Source organism: Oncorhynchus mykiss, chromosome 11, assembly GCF_057628025.1.
Source record: "Oncorhynchus mykiss isolate SJ-2025 chromosome 11, ASM5762802v1, whole genome shotgun sequence".
NCBI classification, from domain to species: domain Eukaryota; kingdom Metazoa; phylum Chordata; class Actinopteri; order Salmoniformes; family Salmonidae; genus Oncorhynchus; species Oncorhynchus mykiss.
Genome location: NC_143032.1, coordinates 54,252,982 through 54,271,696, shown reverse-complemented (window position 1 = coordinate 54,271,696; position 18,715 = coordinate 54,252,982). Strand labels below are relative to the sequence as shown.

The 18,715-nt window shown below is 42.4% G+C and overlaps 3 protein-coding genes across 6 annotated transcripts; 2 read left to right on the top strand and 1 right to left on the bottom strand.

Annotated features, from left to right (window-relative positions):
• The first annotated feature begins 284 nt into the window (after nt 1-284).
• Nucleotides 285-7,427, top strand: LOC118936292 (protein unc-119 homolog B). 3 transcript variants are annotated; one of them, XR_016484563.1, is made up of 5 exons: nt 285-623; nt 2,954-3,067; nt 3,678-3,867; nt 4,200-4,372; nt 4,710-7,427. XR_016484563.1 is itself a non-coding variant. In XM_021621313.3 (5 exons), exons 1-5 carry the CDS (start codon nt 386-388, stop codon nt 4,820-4,822), a joined length of 741 nt encoding a protein of 246 aa, XP_021476988.3. In that variant the 5' UTR covers nt 285-385; the 3' UTR covers nt 4,823-7,427. The 3 variants fall into 3 exon arrangements, 2 of the variants coding, with proteins under 2 accessions (XP_021476988.3, XP_090046601.1); XM_021621313.3 differs by having other exon boundaries at nt 3,678-3,780; XM_090190475.1 differs by having other exon boundaries at nt 295-623; nt 1,513-3,067; nt 3,678-3,780.
• Nucleotides 7,428-9,474, top strand: c11h12orf43 (chromosome 11 C12orf43 homolog). Its single transcript, XM_021621310.3, has 6 exons — nt 7,428-7,687; nt 7,874-7,904; nt 8,024-8,122; nt 8,270-8,337; nt 8,465-8,555; nt 8,743-9,474. The coding sequence occupies exons 1-6, from the start codon at nt 7,558-7,560 to the stop codon at nt 9,119-9,121; spliced, it is 798 nt and encodes a 265-aa protein (XP_021476985.3). The 5' UTR covers nt 7,428-7,557; the 3' UTR covers nt 9,122-9,474.
• On the bottom strand, nt 9,428-17,526 carry hnf1a (HNF1 homeobox a). 2 transcript variants are annotated; one of them, XM_090190470.1, is made up of 10 exons: nt 16,165-17,526; nt 14,957-15,156; nt 14,011-14,191; nt 13,669-13,871; nt 13,308-13,453; nt 12,691-12,832; nt 12,329-12,502; nt 12,048-12,163; nt 11,801-11,885; nt 9,428-10,573 (listed from the first exon to the last, which is right to left on the bottom strand). In XM_090190470.1, exons 1-10 carry the CDS (start codon nt 16,461-16,463, stop codon nt 10,566-10,568), a joined length of 1,554 nt encoding a protein of 517 aa, XP_090046596.1. In that variant the 5' UTR covers nt 16,464-17,526; the 3' UTR covers nt 9,428-10,565. The 2 variants fall into 2 exon arrangements, with proteins under 2 accessions (XP_090046596.1, XP_021476984.1); XM_021621309.3 differs by having other exon boundaries at nt 9,428-9,980.
• Nucleotides 17,527-18,715: the final 1,189 nt, after the last annotated feature.

The following is an 18,715-nucleotide window of genomic DNA, read 5'->3' as shown; positions in this document are numbered from 1 at the left end:
TATGGGGGGGGGGGGGGGGGATTGGGAAATGTATGGTCGGTAAGGATGAAATGGCAGTGATGCGTTTGAGAGATGATGAATAAAAAGCATGGGCAAACTTAACTACATTGGTATAGTGAAATCATTTTCATTAAGTTGTACCATACTTAGGTGTTCCCTGGTTGGAATTCCATTTACCTGCAACCTAGGTTAAAGATGTTTTTTTTTTTTTTTTACCTTGTAACGTTTTTGAACATCCCGCCCTACTGGTAACTATGGTAACCACCTACCGGTTTCAGCCAATTACAATCGACTGTTCTCAGCTTAGGTTCTCCATAGAGACGCTTCGCCATCTTGAATTTAGGGAAAGTTGCAGTTGACTAAACAAACACAGAACAACCAAGACATGAGCGACTCAAATTCTCGGAACGAGACGGCAGCCACAGTTAAAGGACCGGACACCGATATGGGGCTGGCGGCAAATTCCAGGGAGCGAAAGTCCGGTGGAGATGTGATGAAGAGACTCAAGTCGCAACGAAATCAAACGGATAAACAGCGGCCTGTTGTTACAGAGGATGAGCTCAGGGCGCTAGGAAGAGACATCACACCAGATGAAATCCTTGGTCTTTGTGCTGTTACACGGGGTATGTATGGAGTTAGCTACAGATTCTTAAAGCAGATAATGTGATGTAACTATATTTCTGGTTTCCATTACCGGGAGTTACTGTTTGATGTAGAACAGTTGTCCAGTTGTAGGTGTTGCATTTGAGGTGGACCCACCTGTCTAACGTTAAATCAATCAGTGAAGATTCTAAATAGCCAAGATGGTGGCATACACATTGTTGGATTACTTTAATGTAGAAACATGTATTTATTTGAATAAAATAGCTTTTTTATTTATTCAAATGCTCCACCTGCAACTGGACACAGACAAGTGTTGGTCCCATGTTTCATGAGCTGAAATAAGATCCCAGAAATGTTCCATACACACGTGTATTTCTCTAAAATTATGTGCACAAATTTGTTTATATCCCCTTTAGTGAGCATATTTCCTTTGCCAAGATAAACCATAGACCTGACAGGTGTGGCATATCAAGAAGCTGATTAAACAGCATGATTGTTACACAGGTGCACTTTGTGCGGGGGACAATAAAAGGCCTCTCTAAAATGTGCAGTTTTGGCACAAGTCAATGCCACTGATGTCTCAAGTTTTGAAGGAGTGTGCAATTGGCATGGTGACTGTAGGAATGTCCACCAAAGCTATTGCCAAATAATTTAATGATCATTTAACATTTTTGAGAATTTGGCAGTACGTGCAATTTGGCAGTAAGTGCAACTGGCCTCACAACCGCAGACCTTGTGTAACCACGCCAGCCCAGGACCTGAACATCTGACTTCTTCACCTGTGGGATTGTCTGGGACCAGCCACCCGGACGCCTGATGAAACTTAGCTTGCACAACTGAAGAACTTTTGCAACAACCTTTCAGAAACTGCCTCGGGAAGCTAATCTGCGTGCTTGTTGTCCTCACCAGGGTCTTGAGGGAGCGAAAGTCCGGTGGAGATGTGATGAAGAGACTCAAGTCGCAACTAAATCAAACGGATAAACAGCGGCCTGTTGTTACAGAGGATGAGCTCAGGGCGCTAGGAAGAGACATCACACCAGATGCAGATCCAGACACTGCAGTTTGGTGTCGTAAACAACTTCAGTGGGCATATGCTGACCTTTGATGGCCACTGGCATGCTGGAGATGTGTGCTTTTCACGACTGAATCCCGGTTTCAACTGTATCGGGCAGATGGCAGAGTGCCCCATTGTGGGGTTATGGTATGGGCAGGCATAAGCTACGTACAATTAACACAATTGCATTTTATTGATGGCAATTTGAATGCACAGAGATACCGTGCCATTCATCCGCCTCATCACCTCATGTTTCAGCATGATAATACACGGCCCCATGTTACAAGGATCTGTACACAATTCCTGGAAGCTGAAAATGTCCCAGTTCTTACATTGCCTGCATACTCACCAGACATGTCGCCCATTGAGCATGTTTGGCATGCGCTGGATCGACGTGTACGACAGCGAGTTCCAGTTCCCGCCAATATCCTGTGGTCCTGTGTGGCTCATTTGGTAGAGTATGGCACTTGCAACTCCAGGGTTGTGAGTTCGACTCACACGGGGAACCAGTACCAATGAAAATGTATGCATTCACTACTGTAAGTCACTCTGGATAAGAGCGTCTGATAAATTACTAAAATGTAAATATCCAGCAACTTCGCACAGGCCACAATCAACAGCCTGATCAACTCTATGCAAAGGAAATATGTCGTGCTACATGAGGCAAATGGTGATCACTCCAGATACAAACTGGTTTTCTGATCCATGCCCCTGTCTTCATTTTTAAGGTATCTGTGACCAACAGATGCATATCTGTATTCTCAGTCATATGAAATCCATAGATTAGGGCCTAATTTATTTCAATTGACTGATTCCCTTATACTGATACCCAAGCTTTGAAGTTGTTGCGTTTTATTTTTTGTTCAGTGTACATGTATGGCCGAATCGAGAACGAAGATAGTATCGCCAAGTTAAGGTTGGTCGAAAATTCTGTGTACTACACAGTACTTAACCTGTAACTCCCGGTAATGGATAACAAAAATCTTTGTGTATAACATTCTGTAGCTAGTATGGAGTGGATTGTTTGGAGATGATGATAGATGTGATTTGGATAAGATTCAAGTTAATCAATGTAGCTATCTATTATTTTTCTAGCTCATCTAGCTAGTTAATGTGTTAACTAGTTGGCTAACTTGATGTGGCTGCAAACACTGCATACCTCGCTTTGTAGTGAGTCAGTTGACTTTAACTAGCTAGCTAAGTTTGCACCATTGTTTTGAGGAAGCCAAACAAAGAATCTGTGGACATACCAGATTCCCTGTCTGTATGTGCTGCTTACTATGAATTTCCTTCCAGATTATCTATGTAAACCTGAGGACAATGTCTACAATATTGACTTCACACGTTTCAAGATCAGAGATCTGGAGACTGGGTCAGTGCTCTTCGAGATTGCTAAACCTCACAGCTGTGGTAAGTTTAAACTTTTCCACAACACTTTGCCACAACATAAGTGACAGATCTTGGATAGGCCACATCTTAAAGGTATACTCAGCAATATGCCATCATAATACACACTGGGGTGACTTTCTGCTTATAGAAATCAAGCTGGGGTTGCTGTCAGCTTGAACAGGGCACCAGGCTCAATCTGTGAGACACCCCAGTTGCTGAAACCATTGCAATCACTGCTAACCGGTGCACTGGTGGTGTTAGGTAGGGACACAAAACAACTGCTGAAATCTGCCACACATGACACTTGGCTCTTTACAATGTGGACTTGCCTCATTGGAAGGTATATATTGGGACAGCCCATAGTTTTTTTTGGAGATTTGAGCATTAGTTTAGTAAGCAGGAAGTTGCCCCGCTGTGTATGTCATATTACTGAGTCTACTCCGAAGGGCCCCAGACTAAATTAATCTGTATTATTTCAAGTAAAACAAAACAAGCCCAGTTATTCATTCTATGATAATGAATGTAGTCCTTATGCAAATGTTGTAGCTGTAATTTTAGGTTTAAACCCGAGATGACCTTTTGTAACTTATTTGGATGCCAATTACATTTGAATCCATGTTGTCTTTATCAGACCCTGAAGATGAGGAGAATGGAGATGGAGACGCCAGTGCTGGGCGCTTTGTGCGCTATCAGTTCACGCCAGCCTTCCTCAGACTGAGGAACGTTGGTGCAACGTAAGGCAGTGGATTAAACAGGAAACATCACATGCATTATCATTGTTAGAAGTCACATGACTCATCATTGAAAAACCACATACTTTGGTAAGGCCTAAATGTTCCATAGTATGTGCTTTCCCTTATGCTGACAAATTCTGAACTGTTTCGTTTGCTGGTGTGGCTTACCAGCACAAGAAACTAAGTCCTGCAGCTCCGGCAACCACCTAAACTACAACGAGAGAATTTAGCAGAGCACACAGTTGGGAACAACTATTAAAAGAATCATCCTACTTTTGGACTATAAAAAGGAATATAGATGGTCAATTAATAAATCTACCATTCAAGTAGTTGACGCAAATGAATGCAGATACCACCCACAGTTATGTTCAGCATGTCCCTGCTAGTATCTCAAGTGCCTCTTTCTACTCTGCTTTCAGTGTGGAGTTCACCGTGGGGGACCGGCCTGTTAACAGCTTTCGCATGATAGAGAGGCATTATTTCCAGAATAAAGTTCTCAAGAACTTTGACTTTGACTTCGGATTCTGCATCCCAAACAGCCGGAACACTTGCGAACACATCTATGAGTTTCCCCAGCTCCATGAGGACCTCAGTAAGTCTAATAGTAGTAGTGCATCTTTCTCACTTTGTCTATCAACTTTGTTGTAGCCTGTGTGTGTCCCTACAAGCTAAGGTTCAGACTGGCCAGAACATAGCTGGCCAAGTCTGTAAGTCTATACTATCCACATCCATACAGAGCCAGTCGGACAACTCTCGTTGTAAGGGGAGGAATGTGGATACTAGACAGTCAAATGGTTCCTCTACAGGTTGTTTGTTTTGGTGCGCTGAACAGCAGTAATTAACTTTTTTAGTCTGTGATATGTGTGTTCTGCTGTTCCTTATGAAGTCATTTGCAAACTGAATTTCCCTTATTTTTTGTCTCTTTTAAGTTGGCCTAATGGTGGAGCACCCGTATGAGACCAGGTCCGACAGCTTCTACTTTGTGGACAACAAACTGATCATGCACAATAAGGCAGACTACGCCTACGATGGGGGCCAGTAGTGTCTGAAGATTAGCTTCTTGTGTGCAATGCAACGCAGGGGTCACATTGCCCCTGAATACAACCATCATGTAGCTCTTTTGGGAACAGGAGTGTACTTTCTCCACTTCAGACATTCCAACAAACTTTACCAGCCCCAGGTTTGGGGAAAAAGGACCATATCTACCTTCCAAACAGGTTGCTTCATTTATTTGATACCTCGTACGCATCTATTGCTTGGACTCATAGTAATCTCTTGTTCAACATTACAAAAGAGTGATTGACATGTTTTCCTTTGGCTTTTCTAATGTTTCCACATTTAAATGGTTACTGCTTATTTCAATCTGCTTTGAGTTCAGTATTTGTTGTAATATCCTTGTTTTTGAGTTGTATTATGTTTAGTCAACTGTTACCAGACAGCTCTACAGAGGGATAAGGGAACATTACATGATCCCAATCTGAATGTTAAATACCGGTCAATTGTAGCCCGTAAGATGAACAATGATTGAAGTTGACCAGGACTTGTTCTTTTGTACACACAAGGGTTGACAGATGGCACAATTGGATTGCAAGCAAATTACAACTGTGATACTACCTAATTTCATTGAACAATAGTTTGGTTCTGGTCATCAATTTTTAACTACTCATTCTGCTCAAGTAGCAATCGTGATCCTTTGCTATGTCTTTGTTCCTCAGATAGTGGGCTAAACTGTATATTCAGCTTTGAGACTAACAGATGCTCTGTTAATTTGACATCTTGCCTTGGTGTAGAAGCTGTATTATTCGTTTGGGTGTCCCATGTCACCCCTCTAGCTATATACACAGAGCACAAAACATTATGAACACCTGCTCTTTCCATGACTGACTAACCAGGTAAAAGCTATGATCCCTTATTGGTATCACGTAAATCTATTTCAATCAGTGTAGATGATGGTTAAAGAAGGACTTTTAAGCTGAGACATGGATTGTGTATGTGTGCCATTCAGAGGGCGAATGGACACGACAAAATATTTAAGTGCCTTTGAACGGGGTATGGTAGTAGACGTCAGGTTTGTGTCACGAACACTGCTGGGTTTTTCACGCTCAACATTTTCCTGTGTGTATCAAGAATGGTCCACCACCTAAAGGACATCCAGCCAAATTGACACAAATGTGGGAAGCATTGGAGTCAACATGGGCCAGGATTCCTGTGGAATGCTTTTGACACCTTGTAGAGTTCATGCCCTGACAAATTGAGGCTGTTCTGAGGGCAATGGTGGGCAGGGGGGTAGTAAGTGACGGACAACACCCCTGGTCTGTTACGTGTTTAGCATTTGTAAATGTGCTTGTAGTATGTTCGTGCCTGCTGGAGTTACACTGAGTTTTCCAAAACTAAATGAAACCTCCCACATGTGCCTTGTATTCAGACTTCTCAGCTCAAGAGGCTTTGTTGTGTGTGAGAGAAATCCATGTGAAGTCCAGCTCTGCTCCGCTACACATCTGTCCAACAACATGTCGAAAACTGGCTGGAAGAGATTTTTGTGAATTCATTCTAAGCAATCCCAGTCAGCTATAAAATAATATTGGTTACCCAGAAGTAAAATTAGCGCAAAATTGATTGTTTTACTTCTGGGGGAATGCCGTTAACAATTGATTACCTTGGTGCGAAGTCTCCTCCCTTGGAAATGGCCAAATCTTCTTCCTTCCTTCTGCTAATTTCACCTGTGTTTATGGTCACAAAACACATTTTTTGTTTTCATGAATATTTATGATAGACAATTTTGAGTTTGTATTTGTGGAATTTAGTGGAAACCGCTTATCATCCACACACAGGCTTTAAAAATCACAGCACCAATTTAAGAACCGCCTAAACCCAATCCTGCTGCTCGTAATCACATAATTGTATGTGAGTTTCGACATATTCTCGCCGTTTCCTTTGTCCACGAGAGGTTAGTTATGAAATTATAACTATACAGTTCATAATGACAAGTGGAAGGTATGTATCAGTGGAGGCTGCTGAGGGGAGGACGGTTCAAAATAATGGCTGGAACAACACGAATGGAAACCATGTGTTTGATACTGTTCCACTCATTCTGCTCCAGCCTATCATGAGCCCGTCCTCCCCCAATTAAGGTATCACCAAACTCCTGTGGTATGATGATGTGGCTGTTATGTTAACCACTTTAGAGACTTGTGATGTCTGTTCTTTACCATTACTGATGGAAGGTCTGTGATAGCAGCCACCACTTTTTTTCTAATAGCACCACCAAATTAACACCAATTATGGCTTTTACAACACGGTTGCTACTGATATCATTTTTTCACTCTTGAAGTTGGACCCGCATACTGTGTAAACTGGAACCCCTTTGAATTTATTGAGCATATTGTACTTTTATTTATTGATGAATGTGTTTTAGGACAGACAAATTTCACAGTGATATTTTTATTCAACATTACTACAAAGATTACTGTCTTTTGAATGAAACATTTCAGGGACCATAGACTCAGGGACCATAGACTCAGGGACCATAGACTTGGTGAAGTAGAACTAGAAGCCCTCCTAACATTGCCTTTTATGTTCCGTTAAATGTTTCTGTTTCTGCAAGATGATATACTGCCAGGAGAGGGGGGAATAAAAAATTGAACAGATGTTCTGTATACATTTTGGCTTAAGTTCACTCAAACTCCCACTACACTAACTGTGGCGTACATTTCTCCCCCGAAAGACTTCATTACCCATATTGCATTGCTATGTAGCCGCAAATGTACTTGATCCAACATGTCAGCCCCCGTTGGAACGATGGTTGAAGACTCAAGCAGTGAAGATGAAGATCTGGAAAAGTTTAAGGAAGCAGCTTGGAGTTTTGGCACATATGGAATTAATGGTACACACAATACCAACACGGCAGGTAAATTCAGCCTAAATAACATGTTGCTTTAGCTACAGGATGTAACTTAGCTAGCTAATGCTAGTCAACAACAAATGTGGGGTGGGAGATAGATTTGCTCGATGGCTAAAGATTTCACGCACTAAAACTATCTTACCCCAAAACAGCAGCAAAGTCTTAACAGTAATGTAACGACTGTTGTTTTAGATGGGGAAAGCATTGGAAAGTTATCCCGTCGGTAAGTTGTTATTTTTCTCTGAATGGCACGCTATCCCCTCTGTATTATGATTCACCATCATGCATAGTGTTCTGGCGAAGCCAAACCTATCGTGTTTTATGTGATGCTATGGTCAACAGTGTGGCTGTATCTAAACATGAACATGATGGGAACGAGCTTCAGACGACTCCGGAGTTCCGTGCGCACGTTGCAAAGAAATTAGGTGCTATACTTGACAGGTACAGTATTTCTTCTTTGTCATGGGAAAATGTTAATGAAACATCAGTTTTACTATTATAGCTACCTTTAACCTTTGCCTCGTGTTACCTCCACCTATCAACTTTTCAGTCGCCAACTTTAATCTAACTATGCAATTTGATATTCAGTTGCATTTCAGTGACATCTGCAGAAACAACAAAACCCTGCACACAGTCAACCAAATATGAAGATGAAGGTGAGGGTTTATCCAGAAATGGTTTTACATTGAAACTAATGCAGTAGTTAAGAACTGTGTGATGTCAAATATGATGCGATATAAATGCTGTGTGTGGTCTTGATCTTTTTTCTTGAATTTTTTAAAGGTTTCCGGCTGTTCACCACATCTGTCCCAGGAGAGTTTACCATTGATCCCCCTCCTCCTCCTGTAAGGCGTCGGCCCGTCCCCAGCTCAAGGTGATGCTTGTTCTATGTAGGCCTGACCTTTTAACCTTGGGGATGTGTGAGGTGGTTTGATGTCACCTTCATGACTACTTTGGGAAGGAATCCTTACAGTAGCATTGCATGATTGAAGTATTCCTGTATCTCATATTGTAATACTACTGTAATAAACCGTAAGTTTGTTTCTGCAATTTTCTCCTAGTGACAGTGACAGTGAGCTGGAGATGAGACTGAGAGAGGCGGCCGTGTCAGTTACAGACCTCCTATCATCTGCTCTCCCCAGCGCAGTTACACCTTCCCTGCCAGAGTCCCTCAGCTCAGATAAATTGAAGAAGAAGAAGAAGAAGAAATACAAGGTTCGGGAAGGAGAGGACAGTAATAACAGCCCTGTCCCAGAGAAAAATAAGAAAATGACAGCTCCTCGCGAGGTTGAGAACTGTGGAGAAGCCTCATCTTATGCTAAAATGGAGGAGGGCCAAAAGAGCCCCACGGAGGATAGTCTACCGCTGAAGGTCAAGAAGAAGAAAAAGAAACAAAAAGGCACAGATGAAAGGGTGGAAGAGGAAGTAGAAAAGCACTGAGAGACTTCTGGACTCACTTGTTGTGATTTGAGATATTGGCAGTTCCATGCTTGTAAGAACTGTTAACCTGTTGTAGCTTGGGGTTCTTAGCATTCATTATAACATGGTCAGGTCACTGTTATTTTCTTTAAATAATCACTGCAATGTTGTACTACTTTGTAGTTTGTTATTTTCTGGAATGGAATATGTTCTTTCAGAAATGTGGAATACTGTAAGTCTCACCAGATATTTGATGACATTTTTTCTCTGCCCAAAACACAATCAGTGCTATGCCTTGTTTTGTAAAGAAAGCAGTTTACACTGATGTCAAGAATTCTGAGAGCATTTTTATTAAAACACTTTTCTATTGATAATATACATGTTTATTGTAAAACGGGGATCAATCGCTCAGCGTTCTCTGTTTGCATGGATTTAGATGTGGTTGTTTTCTAATGGTTTATCTCTGACCTCAGATCAGTAGACTGACACTGAGTACAACGTTCTTTGTAATAGTAAGGCTGCTAATTCAAGTGACGAGACTGATAACTGGCAGTGAGTCTGTCCTGGATTTATGTATCTAGCAGAATGTTTCTAGTTTCTAGTTTCTCTGGAAAATTTGACTGCAGAAGTAGCTTTGGAGAATTTGCATTACATCTCTATTACAGTTCTCTACTTACTGTAAAAACTATTTTGTTTCACCCACCCTCTACTCCCACCCCTTCACATTACACAGTGGTTATATTCTGTTGCTACTGTGCGGTAGAGACCATCTGTGCAGGAATGTAGGAGTTGATGTCTGCTGGCGAAGAGGAGAGGCGGTGAGGTGGATGAGTTTCACTAGACTGAGATGGAGGATACAGCTGTAAATTCCCAGAGGAAACTAAGAAAGACAGACGATAAGTTATTAATTTCCAGTTTCTCTACTGTCATTCCAATTACAACCCTGCATTTAAAGTGCCCTATTTTGACTGGCAACTAGAGAATACCATGGGTTATATTTACTACTATCTAGCTGTATTAAGATGACTTTGAAGTACAGTACCAGTTATAAGGTTAGACACACCTACTCATTGAAGATGTTTTCTTTATTTGTATTATTTTCTACATTATAGAATAATATTGAAGACATCAAAACTATGAAATAACACATGGAATCATGTAGTAACCAAGAAGTGTTAAACAAATCAAAATAGATTTTAGATTCTTCAAAGTATCCACCCTTTGCCTTGGCAGCTTTGCATTCTCTCAACCAGCTTCACGAGGTAGTCACCTGGAATGCTTTTCCAAAAGTCTTGAAGGAGTTCCCACATATGCTGATCACTTGTTGGCTGCTTTTCCTTCACTCTGCCGTTCAAATCATCTCAATGGCGTTGAGGTCGGGTGATTGTGGAGGCCAGGTCATCTGATGCAGCACTCCTCCTTCTTGGTAAAATAGCCCTTACACAGCCTGGAGGTGTGTTTTGGGTCATTGTCCTGTTGAAAAACAAATGATAGTCCCACTAAGCGCAAACCAGATGGGATGGCGTGTCACTGCAGAATGCTGTGTTAGCCATGCTGGTTAAGTGTGCTTTGAATTCTAAATACTAAATCACTGACATTGTTTCACCAGATTTCACCAGAAAAGCAACCCCACGCCATCACACCACCACCTCCATGCTTCACGGTGGGAACCACACATGCGGAGATCGTCCGTTAACCTACTCTGCGTCTCACAAAGACGGCAGTTGGAACCAAAAAGTCTCAAATTTGTCCTCATCAGACCAACAGACAGATTTCCACTGGTCTAATGGCCCAAGCAAGTCTCTTCTTATTATTGGTGTCCTTTAGTAGTGGTTTCTTTGCAGGAATTCGACCAAGAAGGCCTGCTTCACAGAGTCAACTCTGAACAGTTGATGTTGAGATGTGTCTGTTACTTGAACTCTGAAGAATTTATTTGGGCTGCAATTTCTGAGGCTGGTAACTTTTTAATGAACTTATCCTCTGCATCAGAGGTAACTCTGGGTCTTTCTTTCCAGTGGTGGTCCTCATGAGAGCCAGTTTCATCATAGTGTTTGATGGTTTTTGCGACTGCACTTGAAGAAACTTGACATTTTCTGGGTTGACTGACCTTCATGTCTTAAAATAATGATGGTCTGTTGTTTCTCTTTGCTTATTTGAGCTGTTCTTGCCATAATATGGACTTGGTATTTTACTAAATAGGGCTTTCTTATATATACCACCCCTACCTTGTCACAACACAACTGATTGACTCAAACGCATTGAGAAGGTAAGAAATTCCACAAATGAACTTTTAACAAGGCACACCTGTTTAATTGAAATGCATTCCTGGTGACTACCTCATGAAGCTGGTTGAGAGAATGCCAAGCGTGTGCAAAGCTGTCATCAAGGCAAAGGGTGGCTACTTTGAAGAATCTCAAATAGAAAATAAATGTTTTGTTTAACACTTTTTTTGGTTACTACATGATTGCATATATACTATTTAACGTTTTGATGACTTCACTATTATTCTACAATGTAGAAAATAGTAAAAAAATAAAGAAAAACCCTGGAATGAGTAGGTGTGTCAACTTTTGACTGGTACTGTATGTGTTACACACTTAGTAGCTTTTTTAGATGTCTTCAGTCTCCCCTTTAGTGTAGTGTAAGAAACTGCATATTTTGGGAAATAGTCTACACTTGGAGTAACATGATTTATCTTACCTGGCACAGGTGAAGGGGACTGCAGGTGTAGGGAGTCCTCCTGGATGGGTTGGTCTGTCTGCTCCTCAGGGTCTGTGGTCAGAATCTAACCAATGCAAAAGTCATTAGCAGATTCAACCCACATTAATACTACTACTGATCATTAGCTAGTGAGTCTAGACTTTTCTGTACCTGTATACTCAGACTTATGCAACTGATTATTAATGGCATCACTTTCATTTTAGGTGAATGTTTGGAATCACAGTACCTGTCTGACTGTGGTTAGACTGGTCAGTGTTCCAAGGCTGCTGCTGTCAGTGATGACCATTGCTTGGGACAGTAGGCTGGACGGAGGGTAGTGGGACATATCAGACTTGCTGTACACTGCAATGGAGAAATTGAGAGCAGGTGCATGGGTACTTTATGAAACCCTCCTTAGTTCTAGCAGTTCTAGTTCTATTAGGTTGCTCTCACTCATTCCTTGTTTCACATATTATATTTCTGTCAAAGGGCAAATGAAGGAGTAACATGCTGCCACTGTGGCCTTACTGTGACATGGAAGCTGTGTCATGGTTGCCATGAAAGGACTGTGGTGGCCCATGTGACTCTGGAACTGCTGTGTGAGTTGCTGCTGGGAAGTGGAATGAAGCTGCTGCTGGAAAGAGATTGGCTGAAGGGTGGTGAACCCGCCTCCCACATTGTTGATGACAGGTACGGTTTGACCTGTTGAGCAACAGGCCAGGAAAACATGGATTAAACTAGGCTACTTTGTTAATGTCAGTTGGTTTTTATATCTGACAACAGGATAAGATACAATACAGTGGATATGTTTTGAAATGACCGTTTTAAAAATAACTATGCTCTGACTTAGAGCTGTTTGAGTGAAGGGGACTGTGTGTAGAATCGGTTACCTATGAGGAGAGAGGATTCTCCCAGACTCATGACGCTGGGCAGGGAGGTCATGATGAGTCCATGGTGGGGAGCAGGCGAGGCAGACAGACTGTGCAGTGATGTCAGGGTGCTGACTGGGGGCAAGGGGCCACCACCTGATACCTGAGATGGGGAAAGTTGGTGGCAGAACCACAGCCATGGATTCTTGTGAGGATTGAGATGCTTTGTATACCCAAAGGTTTATGATGACGTGAAGTAATCTATGATCTCACTAGTTTAATGTGATATGGCTTGGGATTTCACTGCATTACATGATGATATATGGTTAGCGACCTCATGGTCTTATATAACGATGTAATATGGTTTGTGATGTAATTTGCTTATTATGATGTAATATGGTTTGTGAAATAATTAGCTTATTATGGTTTGTGATCACACTGATGTGTTTTGCAGTTACTAATCAATGTAATGTGATGATTGGGATTATGTGATCATAGTTGCTGATCTCTGGTTGACAATGAGTAACAATGAGAGGTTGTTTGCTCCTATCTCACTGGTTTGTGATGGTGTAATGGGGATTATAACAATGTGTGTCGAGGTGAGATATGGTGAATGATAATATGGTAGGTGATCTCACTGGTTTGTGATGGTGTGTTTCCAGGAGTGTGTGGCTGGGCTCCAGTTGAATGGGGCTGGCAAGGCGGCCCCCCAAGCCTCTGTCTCCATTGTGACCCCTCGATGACCCCAGATTGTCACATGTGATTTGCTGGCTATACTTCATGCCTGGAAGAGAGGAAGCCTGTTAGGATGAGTTAGGATCAGGTGTTTCCTGGGAGGAGGGAATGCTGCACCCTGTCAGTCTTGGCTCTGTTCCTCTGTATAAGGGCACTGAAAATAGTACATAAGCAACATCTGATGACAACACTAATTATGAATTATGCTCTTTGTGGATTAAATTAAATTATATTTTGATTCACTTTGGTGAGGGTGAGGGTTACCTTGCTCAGGGCTGTGTGAGAGTGTGTGGTTGGTGGAGCTTGCTGATTGGCTGTTGTAAGGCATATCAAGAGCCAGTTTATGGCGGAAGGCCTCCTCCTTGCGGCGGTTAGCGAACCAGTTGTACACTCGTACCTCTGTCACCAGGTTAGAGCCCAGGCCAGCCAGCTGGGACGGAGACACACCCCTCTGAAGACACTCAGCCCTGAGGGAGAGCCAGAGAGGGCCCAGAGCAAGAGAAACATCTTTAAAGGGGGACACTCTAAAATGACAGGGGCAGTTCCTCCATTGCACTGGAACTGGGAACATTTCCTGTTTTAGCTGACCTCTCCCCGCTCTCTCACCTGTTACACTCCTCCACTAATCCCTCTCTCTCCTCTTTGCTTGGGTTCCTCTGTCGTTCATAGGCGTGGAAGAGGATTTGCTGGGAGGCGGGTCCCCATTTGAACCTGTTCCTACGTCCCTTCCTCACATCCTCTCCCTGCTCCTCTCCAGACCCAAGGGCATGCCTGGCATTAGTAAACTCTGCATGGGGTGGTCAGTGAAAGCATATTTGTAGACTTTTGTGATAAATGTCAATTGTATTGATATAGTATCCATATTGTTATATCAGTATTGTTAATTATTCAGACAGTATTGTTTTATATTTAAAACAATAGGGCTAATTCACAGGAATCTGTTTTTATATTAGCGTTTGAGATCATTTGCAATGCAACGTGTGTGTGTGAGTGTAGGACATGCAGATTCTGTGTCTCTCTACACATGGAATGTGAAAGTGGACAGTATCATGTTACCTTACATGTCTATATTTGACTCACAGTGACCAGTGGGCCTCCATAGTTGTTTACAGTTGATAGACATATTGAATACTGTATCATGATGGATTTACCAGTCTAAGGATTGGGGTACAGGGGATTGTGATTTTGCTATCATTGGGAAAACACAGCAGGAGACCACACTTTCCTTACATGATTGAAATGGAAAGTTTGCAAATGTCAAAGCTATTTGAAACTTTTCCAGGAAGTGGATATAAGGAAGGACATAGAATGAGAAAGAAGAGTAAGAAAGATCTGTTGACATAATTGTTCTTCGCATCCTGAGATTCAGTCTTGTGTAAGAGCTCCCAATCCCCAAAACCGTATAGATTTATGGCAATGTATTGTGAATATTAATGAATGAGGTATTCATGATTTGACCTATTATAAATGTTACACTTCAGAGTCCAGACTGTAATGTCATACTGTAGTGCAGTAAAGGCAGGGTCAGCTCATCAGCTAGTCAAATACTCACGCTGGCTAATCTCGCCCTGCTTCCTGACGTACCAGCTGTACAAAGCAGCCCGTTTCTGGTTCTTCATGGGCGTGCCTTTGTTGAGGTGCTGGGAGAGATGGGACTGGTTGAGGCCTGTGGACTCGACCACCTCTCTCTGGGGGAGGTTATGCTGCTGCATGTAGCTCTTCACTAGTTTTGCCACGCGCCATGGATCCTCCCTATCACACACAGACACACACACACAGACAAAACACATATGCATAAAGAGGGGGAGGGAGAGAGGGATGTTGACAATAAGAGATAAGGGGAAGCACAGCAGGGCAAAGTCCAGCTCTCTCTGGCCACTGGAATTAAAACCCATAAAGATATGGATAGCCTACTTGCTGCAACACAAACCTTGACGGCTAGCAATAGTACATAACATTTGTATTATGTATATTAACATACAAAAGCTTTATCTATGTTCGATGCATTTTATACTAAGGCATGGTTGGTCAAGTTGTGTTTTCATTGCTAGGTGTTGTAAAATGGCCCACTTTTAGCTAAATACAATGACCAGTTAAACCATAATCTTGAGATATATGTTGTAGTTTGAAATGTGGTGAAATGAAATGGGCTTTTCCAAATAGTAGTAAATATTGACTCAAGCTGTTCTAACACACAGCCAAACATAGCACATTTCTGTTCATCTTAACCATTGCATGTAGTTCATTCATTAAATGGACAGAGAAACCTGATGGGGTGGGTAATTAGTAACCAGGAAAGGAGGAACCCTCCTTTAAATTCACCTCAGAGGCCAAGAGAGATCTCAGAGGGAGCAGGAGAACGAGGGAGGAAGGGGGAGAGGGGGACTACATTTGAGAAAGACGAAGAAAGGGAGTAGAAAGGATGCTGCCAGGTAAAACCGTCAATTGTTTGTCCTCTCTGGAACCTTTACTTGGTCAGAAAACGACAGGAAAAGAAAGCAGAGAAGAAAAAGAATGGAGAACAGAATCAAGTAACCACCCTAACACGTATTTGTTTTAAAGATGAATTTTTTACAAATGAGTTGGACATTATTTTTTTAAAGTGAGAGAACAATAGCACAGCAAAGGGGTATGGCTATGTTGTTGTTGTATGAGTTTGTGTATTCATATTTGAGGTTTTATAAAAGGAAGAGATTGATGTACTGTATATGTTGTTAAGGGGAGGATAGGGTGGATGGCAGACATTTGGGAGCTACTTACTGAAGCAGTTGGTCGACCAGAGCCCTCTGCCTGGCTGCCTCCTCTGGGGCTAGGGCCTCCAGCTCCTGGAATATGGGGGGTGGAAAATCCATTTCTCCCTCCTCCGAACTCTCGCCATCCCCCCTGTCCCCCTTCTCTGCTCCAGGGGTGACCCTCTCTCGCTCCAGTTCTCCCAGGGCATGGACCAGGACCTCCCGGGACAGTCCAGAGCCCAGCAGAGCCCAGATCAGCTGCTCCTGGAGAGCAGACAGACGCCCAGGGCCGGGCCCTGCTTCTCCTTTCCTCTCCTCTCCCTCCATTACGCTGTTGCCTAATCTTTACCTCACTAACACAGCACACAGACTACGCAGGCCACAGGTCACAAACACACACTCACACACCAACACAGACACACTGCAGTCATGCGCTTCCACAAAAAACAGAGCAATTGGCTTCTGGAATCATTGCATTTCTGTCCTTCAGTTTAGGAATAGAGAAAGTTTGCTTTCATTTTCCCCCCGTTTGATTTTTCTCCTGGTCTCGTTCCGTTCTGAGCTGAGCTGTCTCGTTTTAGCCCTCCACCTGCTGTTATGCTTTAAAAGGTATTTTTTTCCCTCCCCCTCCTCCCCATGCGCTTTCTGTGAACTTTGTCCTCATCTCCGTCCATCCCTAACAGTGAGCAAAGTGCAGTCAAACTATTAATGAAAATAAACTGCACATTCATACAGCCTCCTGTATAACACACAAATACAACACATATGTGAGAGGTTACAAAAATAAGCAAACTGCATCTTAATACGCACATTAAAACCTAGCATATTTATTTTCCAATATATTCTAAACCGACAATTCTCCATGACACTTATAGGCATTCATTTTAGGATCCAAAAAGGATAACAGCAAAATGCATATTTTAGACTGCCTTGATGTAATTTATGGCTAGTATACTACTCTATTTCAAATCAATTGTAATGTAAAGGCCAAATGGAATGGATGTTGTAGTTTAACATTTATCATGAAAACCTGATAGGTGTGTTTTTGAGAGGTTTGGAATGAATTGGACAGAGAAATTAAAAGTAACTGTTGTCCTGCACAGCACTAGAGGGCACTACTGCATCATTCTAGAAAGACGAGGTATAATAGAGGTAGCTTTTAGATTCCTGAGAACACCTGCTAGTGTTCACTGACTTTGGATTCTGTTTCTCTCTGCTCGCTTGAATATGTCTGCTGTCCCTTGACAGTCACCTAACCTTTCCTCTGACCCTCTTCCTGGGTCTTTTTCTCCCCCAGGTAACTTAAACTAAGGTTGGGTTTTCACTTTCCCAGAGCAGGAGACAATCTGGCCATAAAACCCAAACAAAAGCATCCACCCCCCCTTTGTCCAACCCTTTTCTCATTCATTCCTTCCTCTGTCTCATTGAAAGTGCTTTACCTCCTGTGATTACATCAGACCTAGATGTCACATCAAAGTTTTCGCTAAAGATTTCATATATTTCAGACTCACAGGTCGTTACTATCACACGTCTGTTCTGCATTATCCTCGATGACTTTGTCTAACTTCAAGCGTACATCTGAATCAGTAATACTTAAGAACCCCTACAGGTGGCATTGTAGCTATGCTGTATAGGTATTGCTTTCGCAGTGTGGATTCATCTCCAATAACGCTCTCTCTCTCTTTACCTGTGCTTCCTCCGGTTCAGCCTCTTTCCTCACCCCACCCTACACTAGGGAAGATGGCATTGTGCAGTATATGAAAGGGGGGAACAGGGCTCCCTCTATCTCTCTGAAACACTACTGCCCTGTAATTAAGTCCAATTGTGCCTGAATTTGCACTGTTCAGAGGACAGCCCAGTGAGGGAGGCAGGGTAGTGTGGCCTGTACTGCATTTAAATCCCATACAGTTCATTATATCACACATTCTAGCAGGCATTTGGTGTGAGAAAGTAAATATAAAGTTGTAATTTTATTATCAAAGGAAAAAGTGTGTTTGCATGTGTTAGTAAGTAGCCTACAGTATATTCTGTTCTAGAAATAAAGAACCACACTTTGTTTACTGGAAAAGTAGCTCACTAACAGAACTGCTATTTTCCCTGCTGTCCTCAGTCTCATTATTCAGCAAACCTCCCTGTTTCTGCCCCCTCCTCTTTCAGCCTTGTGTCCATGCCACCCAAGACCCCCCCCCCCCCCCCCCCCATACTATTCAACCCCATTGATCATGCATGCAGAAATTTAACACACCCCTTAGTTCCTGCCCGAATAAGCACCGTCCACATTTGTGTAGTTTCCTCTGCAGGGAGGAGAGGCTGTGTGCCTCCAACAATGTCCAACAGCTCACCCAGTATAAACTTAATGGACACTTCACACACAAACGGAGCTTACCATAAACAGAACAAAAATAAGTAGTCAATAGACATAGCTTTCACATATTCTTGAGTAGGCAGTGCGAATGCGTGTTTGTTCAGTCTCTCATTCTTATTGTCATCTGGTGTTAGTTTAGCGGCTTACTTTGAGAGTGCACACCTTAATGGAATGAGCTGAGTGTGTAAAGGGGAGTCGGAAGAACCAGAGGCTT